At 39.7% G+C, this 22369-nt stretch overlaps 2 protein-coding genes across 2 annotated transcripts in view; both read right to left on the reverse strand.

Annotated features, from left to right (window-relative positions):
• Positions 1 to 4698: 4698 nt before the first annotated feature.
• Positions 4699 to 13867, reverse strand: KCNK16 (potassium two pore domain channel subfamily K member 16). Its single transcript, XM_075497411.1, has 5 exons — positions 13655 to 13867; positions 9550 to 9664; positions 8844 to 9010; positions 6246 to 6411; positions 4699 to 4922 (listed from the first exon to the last, which is right to left on the reverse strand). The coding sequence occupies exons 1-5, from the start codon at positions 13865 to 13867 to the stop codon at positions 4699 to 4701; spliced, it is 885 nt and encodes a 294-aa protein (XP_075353526.1).
• Positions 13868 to 20786: 6919 nt separating this feature from the next.
• The window catches only part of KIF6 (kinesin family member 6), a 171687-nt gene continuing 170104 nt past the window's right edge, over positions 20787 to 22369 (reverse strand). Inside the window, exon 22 of the mRNA XM_075496206.1 lies at positions 20787 to 22186. Coding sequence (XP_075352321.1) covers positions 22170 to 22186 — 17 coding nt within the window. The 3' untranslated portion in view covers positions 20787 to 22169. The remainder of the gene's footprint in view (positions 22187 to 22369) is intronic.

The raw sequence follows: 22369 nt of genomic DNA on the forward strand, positions 1-22369 counted from the left end.
GCGCCGGGCCGGGCAGGGCAGAGCCGAGCCGAGCCGGGCGCCCGGCCGGCCCCCAGCGCCTCCCCCGGGCCTGCCCCCGGCCGGCCCCTCCCCACCCTCCGCGGCGCGGAGGGAAGCCCGGAGCCGGGCTGTGCCGCGGCAGGCAGCTGGTTCTGCCGCTTCCCCGGCGGCAGCCCGCCCGCCCCGCCGCCCTCGCTCTCCTCCTCCTCCTCCTGCTGCACCGCTCCGCTTCCCACCTGTCTTCTCCGGAGCGCAAAACTGCCCTAGGGCTGCCTTCGCTGTGCCGCGTGTGTCTGTGCAAGGACGGGCACCGAGCCACCCTCGTCCCTTGGAGGGATGCTACCCAACTCCTTTCCCAGCAAGCCCAACTGCTTCTCTAACAGCGGGTACCAGCTACAGATCACCATACCAGCAGCTTGCGTAAATGTAGTTTCCTCCTTCACTCAACTGCTAAGCTAATTTAAAAGGCAGTAAACAGGTGTTTCTGACAACAACTGTTCGATATAAACAATTGTAAAGGTAGCAAGTTTGTGAGAGTCTTTTTATCGTTTGTGCTTTTCCTATGAAAGATGGGAGCACTTTCTTCATATAAGGGTCATTCACAAGACCTCTTCGATTAATTGTTTTCTTGCATAGGACTACATCAAATGTTCCCCTCTGTTCTCTCACCAGTAGAAAAAACAACCAAATCACTTTGGGTGTATACAAAGTTTGTAACGTACCTATTTTGTTGCAGAATATGAGATAAAGTGGAATAAACCCACTAAATTTCTGAACAGGATGCCTTTATATGCTGTCGGATGGTAATGTCTTCTCACACTGCCCCGGGATTTTTTTTGCCAGGGAAACGTTCGTACTATGACAAATGAGGCAGCCTTCAAACTGGTATTGCACCACTGGAACAGTTCTGGTAATGTGCTAATTTGTGTTTTTCTGGGAGGTGCTTTAAACTTTCTAGCATAAACTCATGGTTTTACTGGCAAGATGCAAAACTTAACACGCAAAGGATAGACCAATTCCAGTTTAAAGATATCATCCTGAACACACTCTTAAAAAAAAAGTTATGCTGCTTATTGCTCAGTCTTAACTCTGCCTTTTCAATGTATTCATTATTGAATGACGTTTAAAATGGGAAAGAAAAGAGCCTTCTATAAAAAGATATATGAGAAAGAAAAGATGCAAAGATACTAAAAAGTATATATACTCAAGTTTCCTCTTTCATTTAAGATCAGGAAATAGACACATCTGAGCTACATTTTGACATTTTAACTGCATTAAAATCAGATAGTTTACACAAAGCACGCTAAGTATAACTGTGCTGAAACATTGCAGACTAAACATACAGCATTTCATGTTTATACTAAAGGTATATATATAAAACAAATTACAGGTGAGACTCAGGGTTTGTAACTACAAACAGGACTGTGAAAACCCAGGACATCAAGCACGTGCTTGCTAGAAGGAATTTGGGGAGGAAGAGAAGAGATCAAGATTCACAACAAATCTTCACAGAATCATATACTGGTTTAATGGCTGATTTTCTTGAGTATTCTCAGAAATGTCACTTGTGCATCAGCCTTCCATTTACATCTCCAGAGAGAATGGCTCAAATATTTGCAGATGATATTTTGGTGTTCTCTGGAAGGTACCAATGTATCTGAAGATGAGGAAGGGCTTGCTGAGTAGACTTAAAGGGTAAGAGTAAGCCTGGAAGGACATTTGCTTCTTGTCCTGCACTGGACTGCAAGTGGTAGCTGCTCAGGACAATGTGCTACTTTTCCACATCGCAGATAAACACTGCCCGGGCCATCGCTTCTGCCACAGGCCACAGAGCTACATTCAGAGGCTTCAGAAGTGCTGTTTTCCGTGCATCTGAGCTGAGCTTCTTGTAGCGGATTGTGTGATCTCCATTCTGTGCAGGGTTGCACCACTGGTAAAATGGGTTATTAAACGAGCAGAAGAGTCCCTTTTGTGCACTCCTCTGACTCCTGGTAAGCCCTTGTGACTGCACAGGTCTTCCACGTTATTTTTCTTAGCTGGTCAGTTGATACTTGTTGACTACCTTTTTGTTAGAGGAAGGGTACTAGAAAGCACTTGGTCCATCCACGCTCAAGAACTGGGCCAATGCTCCCAGTATGTATCTCAAAGTAACTTTGGTTACAGATCTGCATCACCTTTAGCATCTTTTCAAGATCTTGAAAAATTGACAAAGCGAGCAAGAAATTTCTGTCACTTGTGTAACCCAGGAGAGGTCATCAGCGTCTTTCTCTTTTCTGTTCCAACATGGCCATATGCTTGATTTAAGGTATCTTTTTGAGTCTTCCGGCAGGCAGCTCAAGAACTGCTGCAGCTACTCTCAGCCTTACTAAAAGCAGCAGTAGCAAAAAATTCAGGAGACAGTCACCATGCTACTACTTTGCAAAACCAGTATCAGGTATAGGAGCAATTTTCTGGACTGCAGTAAAAGCAATCCAAACTCCCTGCTGTCACATGTCAAGTAAGAATGATTTTAGCAAACGCTTTGCCAGGAAGTGGTGCATGCATGCTTTCTATCCCTGATAAACCTCATTATCACTTTTTATGGCATGCAGCATGGTGTAAAACACTGTACAGGATCACCTTTAGACTAGTGCATGTTTTGTGGCTGGCTGTGGCTAGATAAAGTCAGGAAGGCATGGAAAAAGGCAAGGTGAAGGGAACAGGTCAGATAGAAAAGTCAGTAGAACTTTAGTTTTGTCTTTCACACAAACAGGCCTAAAATGTCTTGTAGTGTTGACACGAGGCAGGTACAGAGTACAGTGATGGTGGTGATGTTAACAAGTGCATATGCAAACATTATGTCCGAAGAATAGAGAATAGTGAGAGAGAAAGTTTCCCGTGAGATTTGCAAAGGTACAAAAAGCCAGACAGGAGAGAGTTGGCTGCTCTCAGTGAAAGAGGCTACGAAGAAAGCCGTTGCACAAATTTATGGGAACAGCTGAGGGCATAGAGGAAGATCAGTGCAAAAACTGAGGAGATAAAATCTGTGAGGGAGGTAGTGGTAAGACATGAGGGAAATCTTAGATGGGATAAGCATTTGAAAACTCAGTTTTGAAATGAGTTGAATAAACCATTGCTGGCATTCTTATATGCCAGCATTTCAGATTTGAGCAGCCACACTGCACTATGCAGGAGTCGGCAACTAGCAAAGAAAACAAGCACGGAGTCAGATGTAAGAACAAGTGTCTATTGTGGCCCTCCTCAGAAGTAAAAATCTAGCACAGAAGGTATGCGGGAAGAGATTCTGGCCTACACACATCTCTACATGTTTTATGGACACTTCCCCAAAATGAAATATCAAAGCAGCTGCTGAAAGGCTGACATTTGATGTTAATGTAGCCTGTCAGCCATAGGCTACCTTGGGGCTAGTCAGCATGCCCAGTCATATTTCACTCACACTTTACATTAAAGTTCCACTTATAAATGAGTTTACAAGGATTAACTGATGGTTAGTATGAGTTATAAACATACGGAAAAACCAGCAGTATGTACATAATTACAAGCATACCCATGGAACGTGTTACTGGTGATTATAAACAATCCAGTATGGTACTCAATGAATGGATAATTGTTTTATCAAGTTTCTGTAGTTTGACTACAGAGTTATGACTACAGTTTTATATCTCAGTGACTAGCCTGCTATAAGGTGCTTATATGTCCTTCTTTGGCTTTTCTGCTTCTTTGGAGATGGCTGCTGCTACCTTTGACTTACAATAACTGTGATAAAATCAAACTCCCTGTTTCTCCCAGGTGACACTATGCACATGACTGAGGATCGGATTTAACACAAAAGCCTATCATCAGCCTTGTTTAGAGGTAAATGGACAGCATCAGCTCTCTATGGTGCATGGTGGTTCTTCAGTAAACTGGCCCAAAGCAAAGGCCAGACTCTAATATTTGTGATCAGGCTGGAAATAAAGAAGTCTGCTTGCATTTGGATTTAGTTTAAAGTGCTGTTTTCAAGTGGCTGTGAAATGAACTGCGATAAGGATAAGGACCCGCTTTGAGCTGTCAGTTCGCTCTGAAATTAATTGTAACAGTCCAGGCAGTGCTGGATAGACACAGAATTTCTGCCCAATTTAAGAGAGAAGCATTTTAGCCCAGCAACTAAAGAAATGTTATCATTTTAGATGAAAGCTGTTAATTTCAGACAATATCAAATGAATCTTAATCGGATAGATGTAATTAAGCAGGTGGTCATTACTGTCGATATTCCTCTGTGGTTTTGTTTGTTTTCTGATTGGAAATGAAGAAAGATTTCTGTACCTGACTTTTTCCACTTGAGATTCTTGGTGACATGACTTCTCATTGGAGCTGGGAGGCAGTCACTCTGGATTTTTTGAAAACGAGTGACCATAAGAACTGAATTCCACTAGAGAAAGAGAAAGGGTAATAACTGATTATTTTAGAGGAAGTTGCCTTTGTTGAGTGAGAAGTGTAAAATGAATCCTGGGACAGTTGTTTTACCATGAGTGCTACTTCTTTGGAGGTTTTAATTGGCTGATGCCAACGCCGTGTGTGGAAACGTCAATGCATCTGAAACATTTCCTCCTTAGGAAACAGTCCACAAACTGTGGTTTAGTCCTTTATCCACAGGGCTTTCTTAGTGTGAGATACAGACAGAAGATGCGCTTTCAAGACTGCTTTCTGTCTACTTGCTCAGCTAGGGATGTGGATTCTAGGCTGCTCAGGTTCATCTTCCAATTTGGTGGTGACTCCTTCTGCCAAGCTTAAGTCAGGCTTGTGCCACTTTAGCTGAAGGAATTTTTCCATCAAGTCAGCTCCCACATTGAAGACCAGAGCCAGCCAGGCCAAGCCAAAAACAATCCAAATCGCAGTTAGGCTCCTGTACACTGGGATATAGTGCTTGTCGGGGTTTGTGCCTGAAAAATCCAGGAAACTTTGCATATTAATCTTGACAGCTTCAGTCTGCCAGACAACATACATACTCATACACCCTCTCTGCCCCCTGCAAAAGTGTATGCTTAACAAGTTTGTGTGATCTATGAGCATTCCTTATTTTTTTTCCTTTTTCTTTTTGTGTTCCAGGTTAAGCTTATCACAGATGGCATCAAATCTCTGAAGCCGAGGCTATATAATAAAAATAGCCATATCTAATGTTAATCAGGGATGCACAAAATCGAGTGTTCTTAGCCACTGACAAAGAAAAAAATCGTCTTGGAAACCCAATGCTGAATCCATATTAGCCATATTTTACTCAAGAGACACACAGGGGATCTCAGATGATTTAGAAAGATACTGTTTACTACCTCAGTGATATAGTGATTGCTTTTTGAAGGGTGATATACCTCAGTAACAAGGATTCAAAATCACCTGGAGAATATTATATGGGGAACGCAGCCATTCTAAATAAGTGGTTATGGGAATCTTAATCCCCAGTTTGATATTTCCACAGCATGGACAATCAGCGCAGCTGATACAGGCACAGGACAGCACCACAGCCATCCATTTAGTCTCTGTCATCCAGATCATCGTGAAACTCCACAGGGCCCAGATTCAGCCTGGGATGGGTTTTTATCTCCTTTTGGGACATAGTTAAAGCCTCTAGGAGAGGAGAGCTACTACTCGTGAAGTAACAGACCCTAGTGTTTTTAACAAATAAACACTCTATACATAATCTGTTAAGAGCATTTGTTCAAATAAGTGGGTGTAAAAATAGCCCCTCACGTGTCTGTATTGCTATGTCTCAGCCTAGATGTCTAAGGGCTATATAATCTCACTGGGTTTGTTTTTTTTTTCACAGGTGTCCTGGGGTTGTCAGAAATATTGTCCCCATTGTAAGTACTGATCATTTCATATTTGACATGATTTCTTATTGGGAATGATAGGTACTTGCTGAAACAAATCACCGTTAGGAGAGGGTGGTTCAAAGGCTTAATACTGACAAAGAGACTTCATTTCTATTCCACCTGTCACTCATGGATCACATTTGTACCAGCTTGGACATAGTCACTGTTGAATGGGTGTCCAGTGGCATATGTGAAATGAGTTTGGTGACTCTCAGCTTAGCTGCCAAGAGAAAAATGCCCACGTCATATGGTACATTAGCTCATTATTACCAGTTTGGCTCAGCTCACTCTTGTACCAGATTTATAGTGGAATGGATATCTATGCTCTCTGTATTCAGCTTTATACTAGAGTAACTAATTTCAGCAAAGCTCAATCCAGTTCACCTTCTTTATTACCTACTACATAGTCCCCAAATCCAATGGTGCTCAGGGTGATAAATGTGAAGTAAAAGCCTTCTCCGTAGCTCCAGCCTTCTACGTAACTGAAGACCAATGGTGGGAACACTAGAAAAAGTACGGTCCCAGTGGTCAGGAAGATGGCCACTGTCAGTGTTTGAACCACCTGGAAGATAAAAGGAAGATGGCAGCTAAACAGCACTGAGCAGTTGTCCAGTGGAAATTGCAGGGGCTGTTTTGCTCTTGAATCACAAATGCACTCCAGCTGGGAGCAATGTCCAAAAAAGGAAGGATAAACCAATGCTTCCATGCACTGCAGGCCGACCTCGCTGTTTACCCGGCACATAAATATTGTACCTAATCATGAATCCAAAAGATCTCAAAATTAGGAAAAAAAGGAGGATTTTTTTAAAGCTTTTTGCAATGAGTTTTTAAGTATGCTCAAGTCATATTTTCAAACTTATTATGGCAAACATAGGAACGAAATACTCGCTTTACAATTTCAATTCAAGTGGGGATGCTCTCGTAATCAGTTGGCTCCTGTCTTTGCGGAAAATCACCAAGTATTGCATAACTCAGGATACAAAGATTGGCAAGAACAAATTAGGGTTCTCTTCACCATGACTGCTTCCAAAGATTTATAAAGTGGCTTGCAAGAGCTCAGCCAAAAATATGTTTGGATGAAATCTAAGTTAAGTCAGTTTGCCTGCTTTTATTTTTAACTTAGAAGCCTTCAGAGCTGAACTGTTTTCTGTCAGCACAGGGCAGATCTGTGTTTCTCAGTACAAATGTCTGCCTTCTGGGAGATAAGTTACAGCGTATGTGGCTGCACCAGATAGGTACACAGAATGGTCAGTGGATGGGTCATGACAGGGGATTTTAGGAGTTGGGGACTGAGTATCAGGAGCTCAAGGATTTCCAGGGAACACACACTGGTGAACTTTTGACTAGTGATGTGTGGGCTGATGCAAACTCATTGCAATCGTTTAAAAATGCCCTCAAGGGCATTCAAACCAGAGTATGATTTTCTATGTGTGCGCTTATTGTGACTGGATGAAAAGCCAAACCACTGTTTAAAAAGTAGAAGGTCCAGGTATCATGTTTTTCTTTCTCTCTCTGTATTATCTCACATATAAAATAGTCCACCGAGCTTGAGAAACTTGGCATGAGCCTACTGGCTGACTTTGACAAATCACTTCTATATTATGGACCATGGCTCTTCAGCTGTATAATAATAGTTACCTCATTTGCAAAGCGCTTTGAGAATTACTGATCGACATGGTTATAGTTGATATCTGTTCTCATTTAGTTCATTCCAGAAGTGTGATAGCTTTTAATTAGATAATAAAGTCTGCATAAAATTTTATACTGAAATGCACAATATTACTTTTTACCCTGGCTTTTAATAACTTTCTGGTACAAACCTATAACGTAGGGGACAGTAGGTCAGGAATGAAGAAGAACTGATTGTAATTAATTTCCCAAAGCATGACTAAATTGTGTTTAAAAGGAGATGAACCAACTTCCTGAAAGAGGCTTTTCAGAGTGAACAAGGAGATACAGCTCCAAAGCTTTGTCTGATCATAGGAGCTCTGCCAGAAATGAGGTCTTAATTCAGGAGTGAAAAAAAAAAAAAAAAAAAGATCACATCCCTGAGGTGCTATTAGAAAGCTCAGGAAAGATGCAGCTATACTAGCATGAAAATCCTTCTGGTGGTAGAGCTGCATGTATTTGGGGAACATAGGTTATGCAGCTAAAGAACTTCATGCTCATATAAACCACATCTGCATTTGACAGTACCTTTACAGCTTTCCCAGTGTAGGTAAAGAATGCAGTGACTCAGATTTTACAAATGAAAAAGAGAAAAAAACTTGTTCCAGAACTCTGAAATGTTTCAACATATCTAACATATCTAATCTCCCTTTTCCCTAATTAAAGGGGTCAATTCATTGAACCTTTACTCAGAAACATGCACTAACTTTTGTTATAAGTGACCTTCATGTATTTTCTATTATCAGTGCTTCCCTTATGCCAATACATCTGGACTAGTTCAATGACTCACCAATAAACTGTAACTAAGGAGAAGGAGTATTTATTTATATTTCAAGAAAAGAAAAGGAAGGAAGTGCTAAATTGGTGGCACAATCAGGGAAGGTAATTCGAGCCAGATTAGCAGACCAATAAAAATAAGTTGTCTTTGCACAGTGTAGAGCTAGATTCTGGATAGATGCTAGCATAGGCTAGATAATAAGAGCTTGATTCAGCAATATGTGTATGTGCATATATTCTGCTAAGGTCACCAGAGCTTAAGGACCCTGCTCAAAATCGAGGCCATGCTTGCTTAACAGTTTTGCTGAGTCAGGTTTTAAAAAGGCAAATCTAGAGTCCCTCAAGCAAAAGCAAATTGCTTTAAAGCTATTGTAGATAAATAGAGTATATAAATTTCCTGATACAGAGGGCCACGTAATTGCTGTCATTCAGAAAAATGCAGGCACACACAAGGAAACCCAATCTAGCAGCAGCGGTATCTATCTGAGAAGAGAACTTTAATTAATTAGTTTTCAAATAGTGGAAATCAATGATAGATTGACAGTGTACCTGAGCACGGCCTGGCTTTTGCACCCATCTTTCCAGGGTAATCAGATGAGCATTGAGGCCCTTCCCCAGCTGATTAAGGAAGGCCAGGTTGAGGGGCACTCCGAATAAGGCATAAAACACACAGAAGATCTGCCCTGCCACTGTGCTGGGGGACAGGTTACCATAACCTGGAAGAAAAGAAGAAAACAGCTACATGAAAAGGCTTTACAGTCAGGCTGCAGGCCATCATGGGAAGTTCCTAGGCTTGGAAGCTCAACTATGTTAAGCTTCAGGAACCTGTGGACCTACGATTTTCTGCAATTAAATCTGCCTACAAATTGCCATAGCTTATGATGGAGCCCTGTGCATTCACTACTACTAGCAGAAAATTTAACATGAAAAATATTACACTTAAAGAGTATTGTACTTTTCTATAGGTCTCTGATTTTGTGGTGAGTGCAACTGAGTGCTTCAAAGCAACCTCAAGATGTGGTGTGCATGTACAAAATGATATTACATGTACCAAGTAGGCATTCAGCTTTTTTTGCAGGTGTAATATGCTGGATACACAAGAGTAACAAGTATAATTGGAAACCAATAGAAAACCGTAACCCACAGTAATCAGGACTGTCTCGCAGGTGTATTCTGTCCACCAGTTGCACATTTCTGGGGGCTTTGCAGGACAGCGGGAGGAAACCCCAATTTATAAGAAAAGAGAGTACCTCACCTATAGTGGTGACAACAGTTCCTGCAAAAAAGAAGGAGTTGCTGAAGTCCCAGTTACTGGGATTCGTAGAATTTCCTTCTGGGTGGACCCCTTTTTCCCATGCTTCCATGAGGACCTGAGGCAGAAGAGGTCAAAGGAGCAAAGATGAGCAATCCATTAGACCAAATCAGGAAGAATGTCAGAAAAAAAAGAGAGAAGTAAATATTGCTTTCCCTCTTGAGCAAGCAGAGCAATAAACAGTGTAGATAACAGGGTAGAGTTTGACCAAAATGGCCTTGTGCTGACATGGCAAAACTTGGAAATAGAGCTGGCCGTGAACTTGAACTCTTCTTACTGGAGAACTGGCCATTGAAGTAGGTTCCACAACTAGTTGAAGGCTAAGGGGAAGGGAGTGGAGGGAGTCCCCAAAGTGATCAAACTCGTAAAAGAAAGTGAAGTTCTGCCATAAAAAATAAAGGCAGTTCCTCTTCTCTCCTTCCCTAGTCTAGTCATCTCATTCCAGTTTTCAAGTTGGGCATATGTAAATGTATGGTTGTGTCTGTGGGGAGGGGTATGGGGAACATGCGCATTTCTGTTTCCTCCATGTAAGTACTAGTGAGGATGAATTACTATTTTTGGCTATGACTTCCCAGTAATTTTAATTGAATATCAGGCTTCTCCTAGTCTGAAAGATTAGCTAATGAAGTATTCTCTGCTATTCCAGATAGCTCTTAGCAGATGACCAAAACTACTATGTGCAAAAGAAATGCTGCTCCTATTTATGCATCAAATATCTTGTTAGCTGCCTTAGTGAAGATTGTGTTCCTTTGCTCTCCCTAAGGATTTCCCTGAAGGAGACTGGTTACCTTCTGCTCAGTGGCTGGTGTTTCAAGAATCCCCTTGCTTGCTACATAGCAAAGGAATTACTTGTTCATCTCTTCTAGAGACTTTTGTATGATGCATGACATGAGCAGGATTCAACAGCAACGCCAGCTTTAGCTGGTTCCAGGAGTCTGAGACCAAAGAAGATATTCTTTCCTGATTCAGGTGTTGACTACTGCCAGAAGGATTGCTTATCTGATGAACATACCCACTACAAGGTATCTGATTTTCCATAGCTTCTGTAATATTAGCTGATCTGTGCTGGTGGATTGAGTAGCCTAAGTTTAATAGCTAATGTTATTCCTTCAGTAAAAAATCCTATTGGTCAAGTCCATCAGATAGGGCTGCTAGGCATCATCACATAGGATCTCATGATTGAAGTGTCAGCAGAGTTTCTTTTCAATATGACAAAGAACTTTACATTATCCATTAAAAGCCTGTTCTTAGAATGGGAAGAATTCAACACATCAAATTATCTAGAGTCAACTATTGTATTTGCTGGTTAGAAGGAACACACAGAAGCTACTAAGATGTGAGTCTTTTGAAATGTCTAAAATAATCACAGGTTTAATTCATCCCTGTAAGGAACACTTGTCAGTTCTATCCATTTCAATGCACAAGAGTTCAGAGGAGCTACATTCACATCATGAAAGCCAACATGGAAGAGTAAGGCAATGTTGAATGTTGAACACTTCAGACATAGTCCGACACGGCCAGATTTCTTGGTATGACTGTTGCTTTTAAGTACAACCCCATGAAAGAAATGGCATCCTGGTGCCCAAGAGAATCGTTCCTAAACAAACAGGTTCATGTGGGACAGTTATAATGGCTCCTAGCTCCTTTCCATCTACAGCTCAGGAAACGGTTAGGGCTGGAGTGCAAACAGAGCAGCTGTTGAATGGTTGGTGAACATCAGCTGTTGACTTTGGGAGCAGAAGTAGCCAGTAAATAAAAGCAATGTGCTATAATTTTCAGTAAGAGTATGAAGCCTACATACAGCTATAGTAGGATGTGGAGAGAATAAAAACTGCCTGCCATTTCTGCTCCTTTCCCCCTGCCAATGCACATTGCAGCCACTTGGGGTCATAGACAAGGATTTGGTCCTCCTGGTCTGTATTTATATCTGTTCCTTTGAGGCTGAAAAAGTATAGACATAATCAAAACAGGGACTTAGAAAAGGTACCTCCTTACTCAATGAATCTGCTTCTCAGTTATGCTGTCAGAATGGTATAATTTCCTGGCCAAAGCATGTTTACCAGAGATGCATTAGATCGCAGAGTTTGGTTTTGCACTTTCCCAAAGCTCCAGGCTGTTCAGCTTAGGAGCTGCAGCTCAGGGCCACCTCTTAGCTAGGCAGTTTTAGCCAAGCAGAGCTAATGCAGTTTACGGACATGGAATCGCAAGAATTTGCTTCATGAGGAATCAAGTCAAAAGTTAATGAATTATAAGTGGTAACTGTTATTAGTGATAATGGATATGCAAAAATAAACCTGTGTGGATTCTCAGATTCCAGGATTTAGGTTTAAAGAACTGGCAATAAGACAAGACACCTTATACTTGTTAGCTGAGCAGACTGAATCTAGTGGCTATGTCCCACCACAGCCTGAATACTGTGACTTTTCAGACTGGAACTTCTGACATGGTGAACAGGCCTCCTTAACCATATAGTTAAAAAGTACAGAGAGATGATTGCTTCCCTGCATTAGTTTTAGAGTTAGAGATTTAATATGGAAAGAATTCTATTCCCTACTATTAGTAAGAGCTGGACAAATTTCTTAAGAGGTCTTATAAATGACAGGTGAGTCAGAGGGCACCTGCACTTATGTTTACCTTGAGGACTATCAAGTCTAAGTACTTTGAAGCTTGGTGCGTAGTAGATGATAATTTGGTGCCCTCAGCCGGTTTTGTCTGGAACAGCTTAGAAGTGAAATTGTATCTAATTCAGCAGAGATGCAGCAAAATGTGATTGTCTGAGTGGCATGGCAGTGCTAAGGAAGCTCCACTGGAGCCAGAGAGAGGAGAATCTGGACATGTGTGAACCCTCCCTAAGGTTTCTAGGGTACCAGAGATTTAACTAAACCTTTCAATCCTATGAAGTATCCCAATTTGGTTTAGAATGAAAATCAGGGTTTTCTCCTCTACAATCATTATCACAGAGATAAGGGAAGGACAGGTAATATCACCAACTGGTGAAGCTGAAAACAACAGACATGTTTTTAGCCATGTAAGTTCTTGAAAACTCTAGTCATTTTCTGGGCAATGCCAAATGTTCTACAAGAAATATATCACAGTATTAGTAATCAGAACATTGTCCATGTAGACAGAGGTTCAGGCACCTTCTCTTCCCTTTCTGATCTGAACTTCACTGTTTGCTTAAATCCATTTACAGAGTCTAGCTTTTCTGTTGATCAAAAGCATATACCTTTGTGGAAGTCCTCTGACTTGGTGCAAACTTGCAGCATGTTTAGAGTTTCTATCAGGTTTAATGACATGGTAGAAAGAGTTCAAACTGTTTAGGCACCCAGCTCTGCAACTGGATAAATTTTGAGCATGAAGAAAGTGGTAGTTCAAGTATTTCTGTCCAGTTCTTGCAATACTAGAATGAGAATATGTCTATAATAATACCAAGAAAGGTCTAGTAATTTAACTCCAGCCAGTTTTGAGGAATAGATTCAAAGGTAATTGAAGATGGCATTAACTGACAACTCATATTGAAAAAGAGCCCTTTATCTCTTATTATAAGTGGTAGATAACACAGTTCATGATGGTTGACTTATCTTTTCTTTAGAGACCTGGAAGTGCAGGACCACCTTCAAATGCAGTAGACAATTTCTAGTACAAAAGAAGTACAGAATTTGCACAGGTTTGGACTGGAGAACCTTGGAAGGGCAACCTACTTCTTGTAGGTTTGATTCTTGTTTTTTGTCCCCATGCATAATTCCCATGTAATAATTAATGAGGGAGCTGAAAACCATGAATTTGAAATTACTGCAAGGTAGCACGAATGTGCATCAGCAGATTTGCATATTTTGGGAGTTCATGACTAGGACAAGAAAGAAGTGCAATAGATCAAGATAAAGAGGTATGTGAATGGGCTTGAGAAACCTCTGCCTTTCTCTTGTACAGTTGGTCCTTTAATGTCATGGACAGCAGATCAATTTATGACATGCTTGGCCACAACAGTATAATTTCTTCTAACCAAAATAATGCTTGAGCCAAAATAATGGGAGCCTGTTCCTCTTACCTGTACAAAGTGCTCCAGGGCTTGCCTGTCCAAGCACGTGTAGTTCTGCAGGAACTTGAGCTTCTCCAGCTGGAACTGGTCCCGAAAGTGGGTCTCTGCCTGCTTCTCCAGCAGCTGGAACACCATAGCACCCAGGAGGAGGTAAAAGAGATACCCCAGTACCAGCAGCGGAGCCCAGCTGATCTGCCGGTTGTGTACGGTGAGGAGGGGCATGCTGCTGCTCTGCTGCTGCCAGTCCCTGCTCAGTACTTAATAGGTTACTGTCCCAAGACGTGTGCTACCCAGGACACCCAGGAATCACACACCCATATTCCCAGCTACTGCCCTGGAGAATTTTTTAACAGAACATACGGGTATCAGGCCTATACAAAATGAGACTAACAGGCAAATGTTATCCCTCCACATATTTTCTCTATCCAAAATAAAGGGAGAACATTTATGGCTTAATAAGAATGTGAATCATAGTGTTTTTCTCCTATTAAAACAAATTTTATCCAAAGATCTCAATCAAATGAATGAAGCCTGACACAAGACCTCTGAGATTGGTATTGTTTTCCAGGCTGGGAAGCTGAAGAAAAACTGTGGTTGAATGACTTACCCAGGGTCATAGGAATATAGAGTCACGGATAGACTCTTAAAGTCTTGACAAGTAAAGCCTTACTCTAAACACTAGACTTCTGTACAAGAAAACACTATAAACGCTCTAATTACAGCAGACTCCCCAGAACAAAGAAGAGTATGGAGCTGAATAAATGGAAAAGTCAATAGCTGCCGTCTGTACCATACAAACATTGCTGGCACCAGTGAAAGCAGCATGATGAAGGTCATAAACATCCTGAATTCAGCCTGGTCACAAGACAGACCTTCTCTTTCTTTTCTAACCCTAATAAGATCAGTCCCCTCACTGCCTGGCCTGCTGCTCCTGGATTCTCTCAGATGACTCCACCCTTTAGTCCACAGAGTTAGAGAATGGACCACTCATGCCTACTGCTTTCAGCCTTTGTATTGCCCTTTTAATCCAAATGCATAAGGGGGAAGGAGGGCTTAAGGTTAATCGTTAGCTAAAAAAGTATCAGAGGTTCACTCATGGGATCCTTAATGATTATCATGCACTGGAAATGAGCTGGGCTTGCATATTTTTCTGTAGGAAGAGCTTTATGGCTAGTGTCATCTATGCCAAACTGCTTCTGAAAGAAAACACACACACAGAGCAAGAAGGCCAAGTGGCTAGGGCTGCAGTTTTGTTATTAAACTCCCTTCCCATTAAAATGTTCTGGATACAGATATCCCTCCTTTGCTTAGTATTCAGATTGTTTTTCACCTACCTTCAAACAAGAGGTAGTGCTCTGAGAAAAAACTGAAAAAATGGTTTCATTCACATCCGTATCTGGGAAAATGCCTGTACTTGCCATTTGAACTGTACTCCTAGCCTAGGGCCAGCCTTCTCCACCCAGAACAGGATGACTGACTGGCAGCAGAAGGCCACTTGTCACTCTGAAAAGTGAAAAGTATTGTGGAGAGCCCCCAGAAAGAACATCTTGGACTTTGTCTGGGACCACTCTGTTGCTGTGACTGGGGGACAGAAAGATTTCAGTAAAGTGCAACATGCAAGGACTCAGAGCCTTGGTGCTCTTGCGTTTCTTTTCAGCTGAAGTGAAACATTTGGGAGATAGAAGCTATAGGGGCATTGATATTAGTGAGCACTGCAATAACATTATGAAGCAAACTGATCTGAAGCAACTGAGATGTCCAACTTACCACTGATGGAAGGCCTTCTCTTGGTCTGTGCTAAGGATGACAATTACTTTCAGAGTATCTGACAAGAACTTCTCTCTTGCGTCCGATTTCGGTAATTAAAAGGTACAGCTTGTTGTTCCATACCTTGTGAAATGTTATGGGTAGACAAGCCTGGGACGTTGCACAACTGCCTGTTACACTAGCAGGGCTGTCTCTGGTGAGAGATCCAGATGTTTGTCATGTTGTAGTTTATAGGACGTAAGTCTACCAGTCCAAGAAAATGCTAGCCTACTGGTTTTCTGGAATGGATGCATACACATGTGCATAGCTGGGCTGAGACGAATTCTCACAGTTGAAGTAGGTTTCACAATTAAGGGTATGAAAGTATTAATTAAGTTATAAATGAACAAATACAGCACTGAACCTCTTTTATGTCCCCTTCTGTTCTGTTCAGTTCAGTTCAACAAAGCATTCCAGCTGCCAAATATGGCAGTCTAAATTATGACTTAGAAAAAAATGTCTGCTTAGGCTTACTTTTAGGATCTTAGTTTTCTGAGGTTTTTGCGAATTGAGTCACTAAAATTGTCAAGGTGTGTTTACTTCTATACTTTAGGTATTCCTACTTAAAGTACTTCAGCATTAAAGGTGTATCCTATTTGGTTGGCCAAGTGAAATGATTTCTAATCAACTTTCAGAGGAGGTGTTATAATCTTTACCATGACTATTATTTGAAAAGCGTTTCAAAAAACAGGCAAAAAAAATCAGTTAATGGGTAATATAACAAACAGGTGGAGAGAACTTCAAGAGACACATGGAATATGTGATAAGATGTGGCCTGGGGCTGACGTAGAAAGCAATGTTTCTGCAGAGAGATGCAAAAATTTAAAAAATTGTGTGTGCACAAGAAACTGCAGAGTAAAATGCAGTTAGAGATGAACCACTTTATAGCTGAATGACCTTACAGATAAATGCAAGGGCAAAATAATGAAGCACACATTTAAGAAAGTATTTTCATAAACACGGACAGTTCCATACAGGTGAGCAGAGTAGTGTGCCCTGAAAATGGGGAAGAAAACAGTCTGTAAGTGTCTGATCCTGCCATATTTACTCCCATGGAAAAGCTACAGAAATATGTACCTATAGATTTCAAGTTATAGAAATCATCAATATTCTGTTTGCAAAGGTTTTTTTTTCTTTTCCCTTGTGTCAGGTTGCAACGTAAGAATAAAACAAAACAAGATTCTGTGCAGTAGCCCAGAAGTTGTCTTGCCACAGGAAAAAAGAAACTCAAATATATACATTTGGAAGTAAACTGAAGACTTATGATTTCTGACTGAGTTCTGAATCTGGAAGAGGGAGTTCAGCATGGCTTACCACATTGGAAATGAAATTTGGCTTCCAGGTAAAAAGGCATCATATACAATATGCCGAAATAACAATACTAGCAGATCCCTTTTGATGACGGGATGACAAAACACACTGTCTAATCTAACTTCTCTTGTTGCTCTTTTAATGTTCTCCTGATTAAAAAATAAACAAAACCTGAGTTCACAAACATTAGAAATAAAAAATTCTGAAAGCAAAACCTTCTTGAGAGTAGCTAAACTTGGAAGTTGACTGTTACTCAGCAGTCCTGCTGTTCCAGTGCTCCCTGCCAATGTTAAACATGAGTGCATTTGGTCTCAAAGCTAAGGAATGAATTCTCACAAAACATATTTTGAATCCAGAGCTGAACATGACCTCCTTGATTATTCCTTCACTTATCACATTTTCCTCCCTCAATGCTGTTGTAATATGTGACTGACCCAGTAGGATCCAGCTTTTCCCAGAGAACATCTGAGCCGTTCTGGAAAGGACAGATACCAAAATGACATCCTGGTCTACAGTCAAGATAAGGAATCACTTTACATGTATTACCTGGAGCAAATCAAAGGATTCAGGGTTCTCCAATTGCTTCACCTATTGTTGTTACAGTCCCTAACAATTCTTAAAAATGGACAGATGCTAAAAAAAAGATAGACCAAATATAACTGACATGGTTTCTTCACTCTGTATTTCAAAAGCCAGAAAAAAACCCATTGTGATCAGTAGGAGTATAATTTACATAGACACAAATAAGCTGTTTCTAAATAAGTAATCAAATGGTTGAAAGATACCTTGGCTGATCCTGTCATCCTCAAACTTCTGATGAAGAGTGAATTTTTGGACTAGTTTTTCTGGAAGAAATGTCTCTCTAAAGAACTAGATGACAAACTGGATGCAAAGAACTCTCTCTAAAGAACTAGATGACAAACTGGACCCATTCTTCCACAGGGTATGCATGTCAGCCTGAACAGTTTGTACATGGAAATACTGAATTGTTTTGAATTTGCTTTGCTCCTTGAATGACTTTTAAACCCTGCACTTCAGAGAAGAGTTAAGGAAATTATTTTAGAACCATGTTAAATATAAATAACAGTAACATTGCATTTCTTCAGGCGTGACGCTGCCATCTGGCAATTTTCTACTTCTGATTTTTTTCTCACTCCAAATTTAAACCAATCATTTTGACTTCCTGATTTACACTCACATAGGTGAAAATATGAAGCATTTTCAGATAAAAGTTATAAAGAGTTCCAAGGTTTTAATAGTATTTTTCTAAGACAGATTCCATGAAAAAAAAAGTTTCCTTGAATTCTGTAGTTACTGTATTGGAGGTAGACCTTGTTGTTTCAGTTCTTTATCTGTATAAATGCCTTTGGTTAAACCCACTGTTGTCCCACAAATAGAAGTATTGGTTTAGTTCACTGTTTGTGTCAAATGAAGCATCTCAGCTGCCCAAAAAGTTAACAGAAGATAATCTTTAGAAAATCTCAGGTGTGGCCCCTGAGATTTCCCTCAAGGGAAAGGGAGAACCAAGTTTTAGTCAAAAGTCTTCAATTTTATTGTGGTGATGTCAAATCAAAGCATGGATAGTAACTATGATAAATATCTAGCTTACATTGCTTGCCTTATTGGTGGGGTTTCAAAGCAAACATTGCAGGAAGTGAAACAGAAACAAAATACTAGAAAAAGATCATTTAACATTGAGTTAAACAACAAAGAAGTGATTCATATGAAATAATCTAAAAACAGAAGTTTGATTGTTGTGTTTATTAAAAACGGACTTTGAAAAGACAAACAAATTCTATATAGAGCTACCAAACATGCTATATGTAACTAGGTGTTCCCAGATTTTCATCTTGCTGGCATCCATATTCACCAGCTGGATATTTGGTACAGGCAACATTTACAAGATCTTAACATTTTATTATGTTGAAGTGCTCTCAGTTTATACTATTGACGTAAAACACTTGCATCCTATGATTGATTAAACCAGGTAAGAACAATAAAATCTTTTATTGGAAAGATATTACAATATATACTTACACTGTTACATGTGTGAACCTCATTATTCCACTTCAAAACCTCTTTCATAAAAAACACAGGAGTGAAAAAGGGAGATGGAATTAGGCATGACCATCTTCCAAGCAAGAGAAACTCAACACAAGGTTATGTCATTTTTTCCTTGGAGCTCTCTGGAAAGCTGCAGCAGCCAGGAAGTGACGAAAATGGAGACAAATGCCCAAGCCAAAAGCTGGTGAGCTCAAGGGTTTCACTAATGTGGTTCCAGACTGTGTACAGATCCCTGGCAGATTCAGCATAAATGAGAACAGACCCTTTGGCCTTTATTATAAGTCTGGGTCATATCCTGACCCTCCCAGAAGCGGATGTCTATCTTCTCCTGAAATAAACTATACAGAAGGATTGGAAATGCCTTGAAATAAAAGATGAGATGATCCACAATGTCTGGCATAAATTAATCCTGGAAATAGCTGTATGATATCTAGCACTGTAGAGCTACTTCCCCAAGAAATCTCCACAAAAAAGATTTTTGGCTTTATTCTGGTTGGAGATAATAAATAAATTGTATTTGCCATATAAACATTTAACCAACCAGCAGCCAGATATCACCGTGAATAGACAGGAGTCAGATATGCATGAGAATCTCTATGCTTAGCAATACTGTTTTACAGGTGGCTTAGGCAGGAGTCAAGACCATTATAAATGTGGGCCTCATTGTTTCTTCAGTGTGGTAAATGCTTGGGTTATTTCAAATTAATCTAGAAATTATATGAAGATAGATTATTAAAACAAGTAACTTCATTCATCTGGGGTCAGCCAAACTTTCTTGAAGCAATAAATGCTTTCGTGAAGACAAAGAAGGCTTAGAGAAGAAACCCAGTAGCCTTCCAACATCTGTGAGAAGGCCATCAAGAAGATGGAGCCAGGCTTTTGACAGTGTGGCTTTTGAGAGAAAGAGAGGCAATGGCAAAAAAAAAAAGTTCAGGCTGGACATAAGGTAAAACTTTTTCATGATGAGGACAGTCAAGCATTGGAAGAGATTGCATAGAAAGGTTATGCAGCCTCCATCCTTGGAGATTTTCAAGACCAGACTGACCAAAGCCCTCAGCAGCTTGGTTTGATCTCATAGCTGATGCTGTTTTGAGCAAGAGGTGGGATTAAAGACCTGCTGAGGTCCTTTCCAATCTGAATTTTCCTATGAACCCAAGAGGCAACCTTTGAAGAGTGGAGGCAATTTTTAAAAAAAGTGTATGCTTCACTTCTTAAAGACTGTTATGTACTGAATGAGCAATCTTTTCTGTCTACATGATATTATGAAAATTTCCAAAAGAAGCAAGAAAGGCTTTATATTTATTTATATGGTTTTATATATTTATATGGTTTTCTGTTACTGGATGCACTTTTGTCCAAAGCTCTTCTTATGTGTTTGGTACAATCTTAATCTCAGACCATTCTGCCAATCAGGTATTACTTTACTGATAGTGATTGAATTTCACACCAATTTTACAACATTGTAAAAAAAGGCTAGAGAATTTTGAAACAGGAGAGCAAGCAAACTTTTCTCTCTGTGAGTTAGATGTGTGGCAAACTGAGAACAAAACACTGAATATGTAATCATCAAGTAGTAGCAGTGTCACATAGATCATACCAGGATAGCGCTGAGATCCTTGTCTCAACCAGTTACTGGAAGCTATTGGAAATGCTTCAATGTCAAAAGAAATGAGCTGTTGTACCTGTAATTCTCTTTTGGACACCTTTAAATAAATTCACCAGAATGGGGATTTTACTGAAAACCGAAAAACACAGCTGCTTCACCCAGCAACGGTTTGGAACCTCTGGTTCTTCTCCACCTAGCTGGGTTGGATGAAGGCGGGATGGTGGCCTCTCCTCAACAAAGCTGTATAAACATTATTTCAGTGTATATTTAATACAGGGCTTATATATAACAGAGTAAGAAGAATAAAAATAAAGACAGACAGATAAAGATTCTGGCAGATGAAGGGCATTTTAATATAATCTCCAACAAAGCAGACATACAAAAGAGGGAAGACCTGTGGATTTTCCCACCTCTGACCAAATCCTTGAACTCTCTCTTCCCAAAGCAACAGTAGATCTGACTTTTATCTCACCTTGTACATCCTAAATTCTGCATAAAGTTTACCAATTTAACAGAAAATTAAAATGCAGAAAAAGGTATAACTTTAATATTTCTTAATTGATTGCATCTTAGTTGTTAATTTGATAAACGTATATCTTCCGTAGGTTTGAACATACCAATTCACCATGTACTTCTGAATAATTACGAATTTGCCACAGAATTAAGTATCGACAACTTAAGGAAATATATGTCCTTGAGAATGATATGTGACTTCTGCCAATATATTGCTGTATTTTTATGTGAACAACCCAAACCCTTCCAAATGCATGACTATAAGCTTCTCACTAGCATGAAAAATGATGGCTTCAGTCTGGAATTATGTATATCTCAGACAAATAGACTGTATTTTGTATTGCATTTTAAAATTTGTTTTAGTCTTATGTGTAAAATAAGTTGTTGCATTGTATGCAATAAAGTAGTACTGAGTCAATAGTGAACTTACATTGTATATAAGATATAACTACATTTAAATATCCACATCTCATTTGTGTTTTACAAGTATTTGCCCTGTTTTACTTTAAGCCTATTAAGTGTCATTGTTTCTTCTGAAACCTGTATATTCTGGGAGAGTGTATATTTTGCACAACATTTAATGTAATAAAATGAAAAAAACAATTGGGAAATTTTGAACTCTAGAATTGCTTTCTAATAAAAATTTATTTTCATATTACATAGCAACCTCAGTATTCTAATCACCTGATATGAAAACTACTATTCCTTGGGGAAAAAAACCAAAAATCAGCAAAAGGTCTCAAATGAAATTTTATAGAATTTTGTAAGCCAGATAACTACTATTTTTGGACAGACATCTCTGGATGCCAACTAGATGTAATTACTAAAGCCTTATGCAAATAGATGCAAACAAAACTGCCATCAGTAGTAATAAGTGTTCCACGGATTAAAGATGTAGAAGAGCACTGATACATTAGATAATTTTAACATTTAGAAAACATACAATGAATTCTCAATAAACAAACATATTTGGCAAACTCCTGATTGGTTGTTTTAGTTTTGCTTAATCTTAATGCAAGCTGAAGATATTGAGTGCAAATATTAAAATATCATTCCCCAGAGAAATGGATGTTCTTGTCAAAGACAAATCATTTCTATACCTTTACCAATGAAACCTGTACATCTAAAGTACTTATTCGTACCTGTTTCTTAAGAGAAGATGAAGGGAAAGAATAAAGGTCTTTAACTGTTTCTAAAAGGAAATAGTAGATTGCAACAAGAATTTCATTTGTTCCCCAAGCCTGAAAGGAGATAAAGAATACATTAGACTATATTTCAGGTTGTGTTGTCAGTTTTAAAACAAACTTCAGAAACACAAAACAAAAGAAAGGAAAAAAAATCTTTTAATTTAACACTTTTAAGACAAAAAATCATTCATCTACCCTTCTGCATTTTCATATCTCTATCTCAAGACTGAACAAGGC

This window comes from Mycteria americana, chromosome 3 (assembly GCF_035582795.1).
Source record: "Mycteria americana isolate JAX WOST 10 ecotype Jacksonville Zoo and Gardens chromosome 3, USCA_MyAme_1.0, whole genome shotgun sequence".
NCBI classification, from domain to species: Eukaryota; Metazoa; Chordata; class Aves; order Ciconiiformes; family Ciconiidae; genus Mycteria; species Mycteria americana.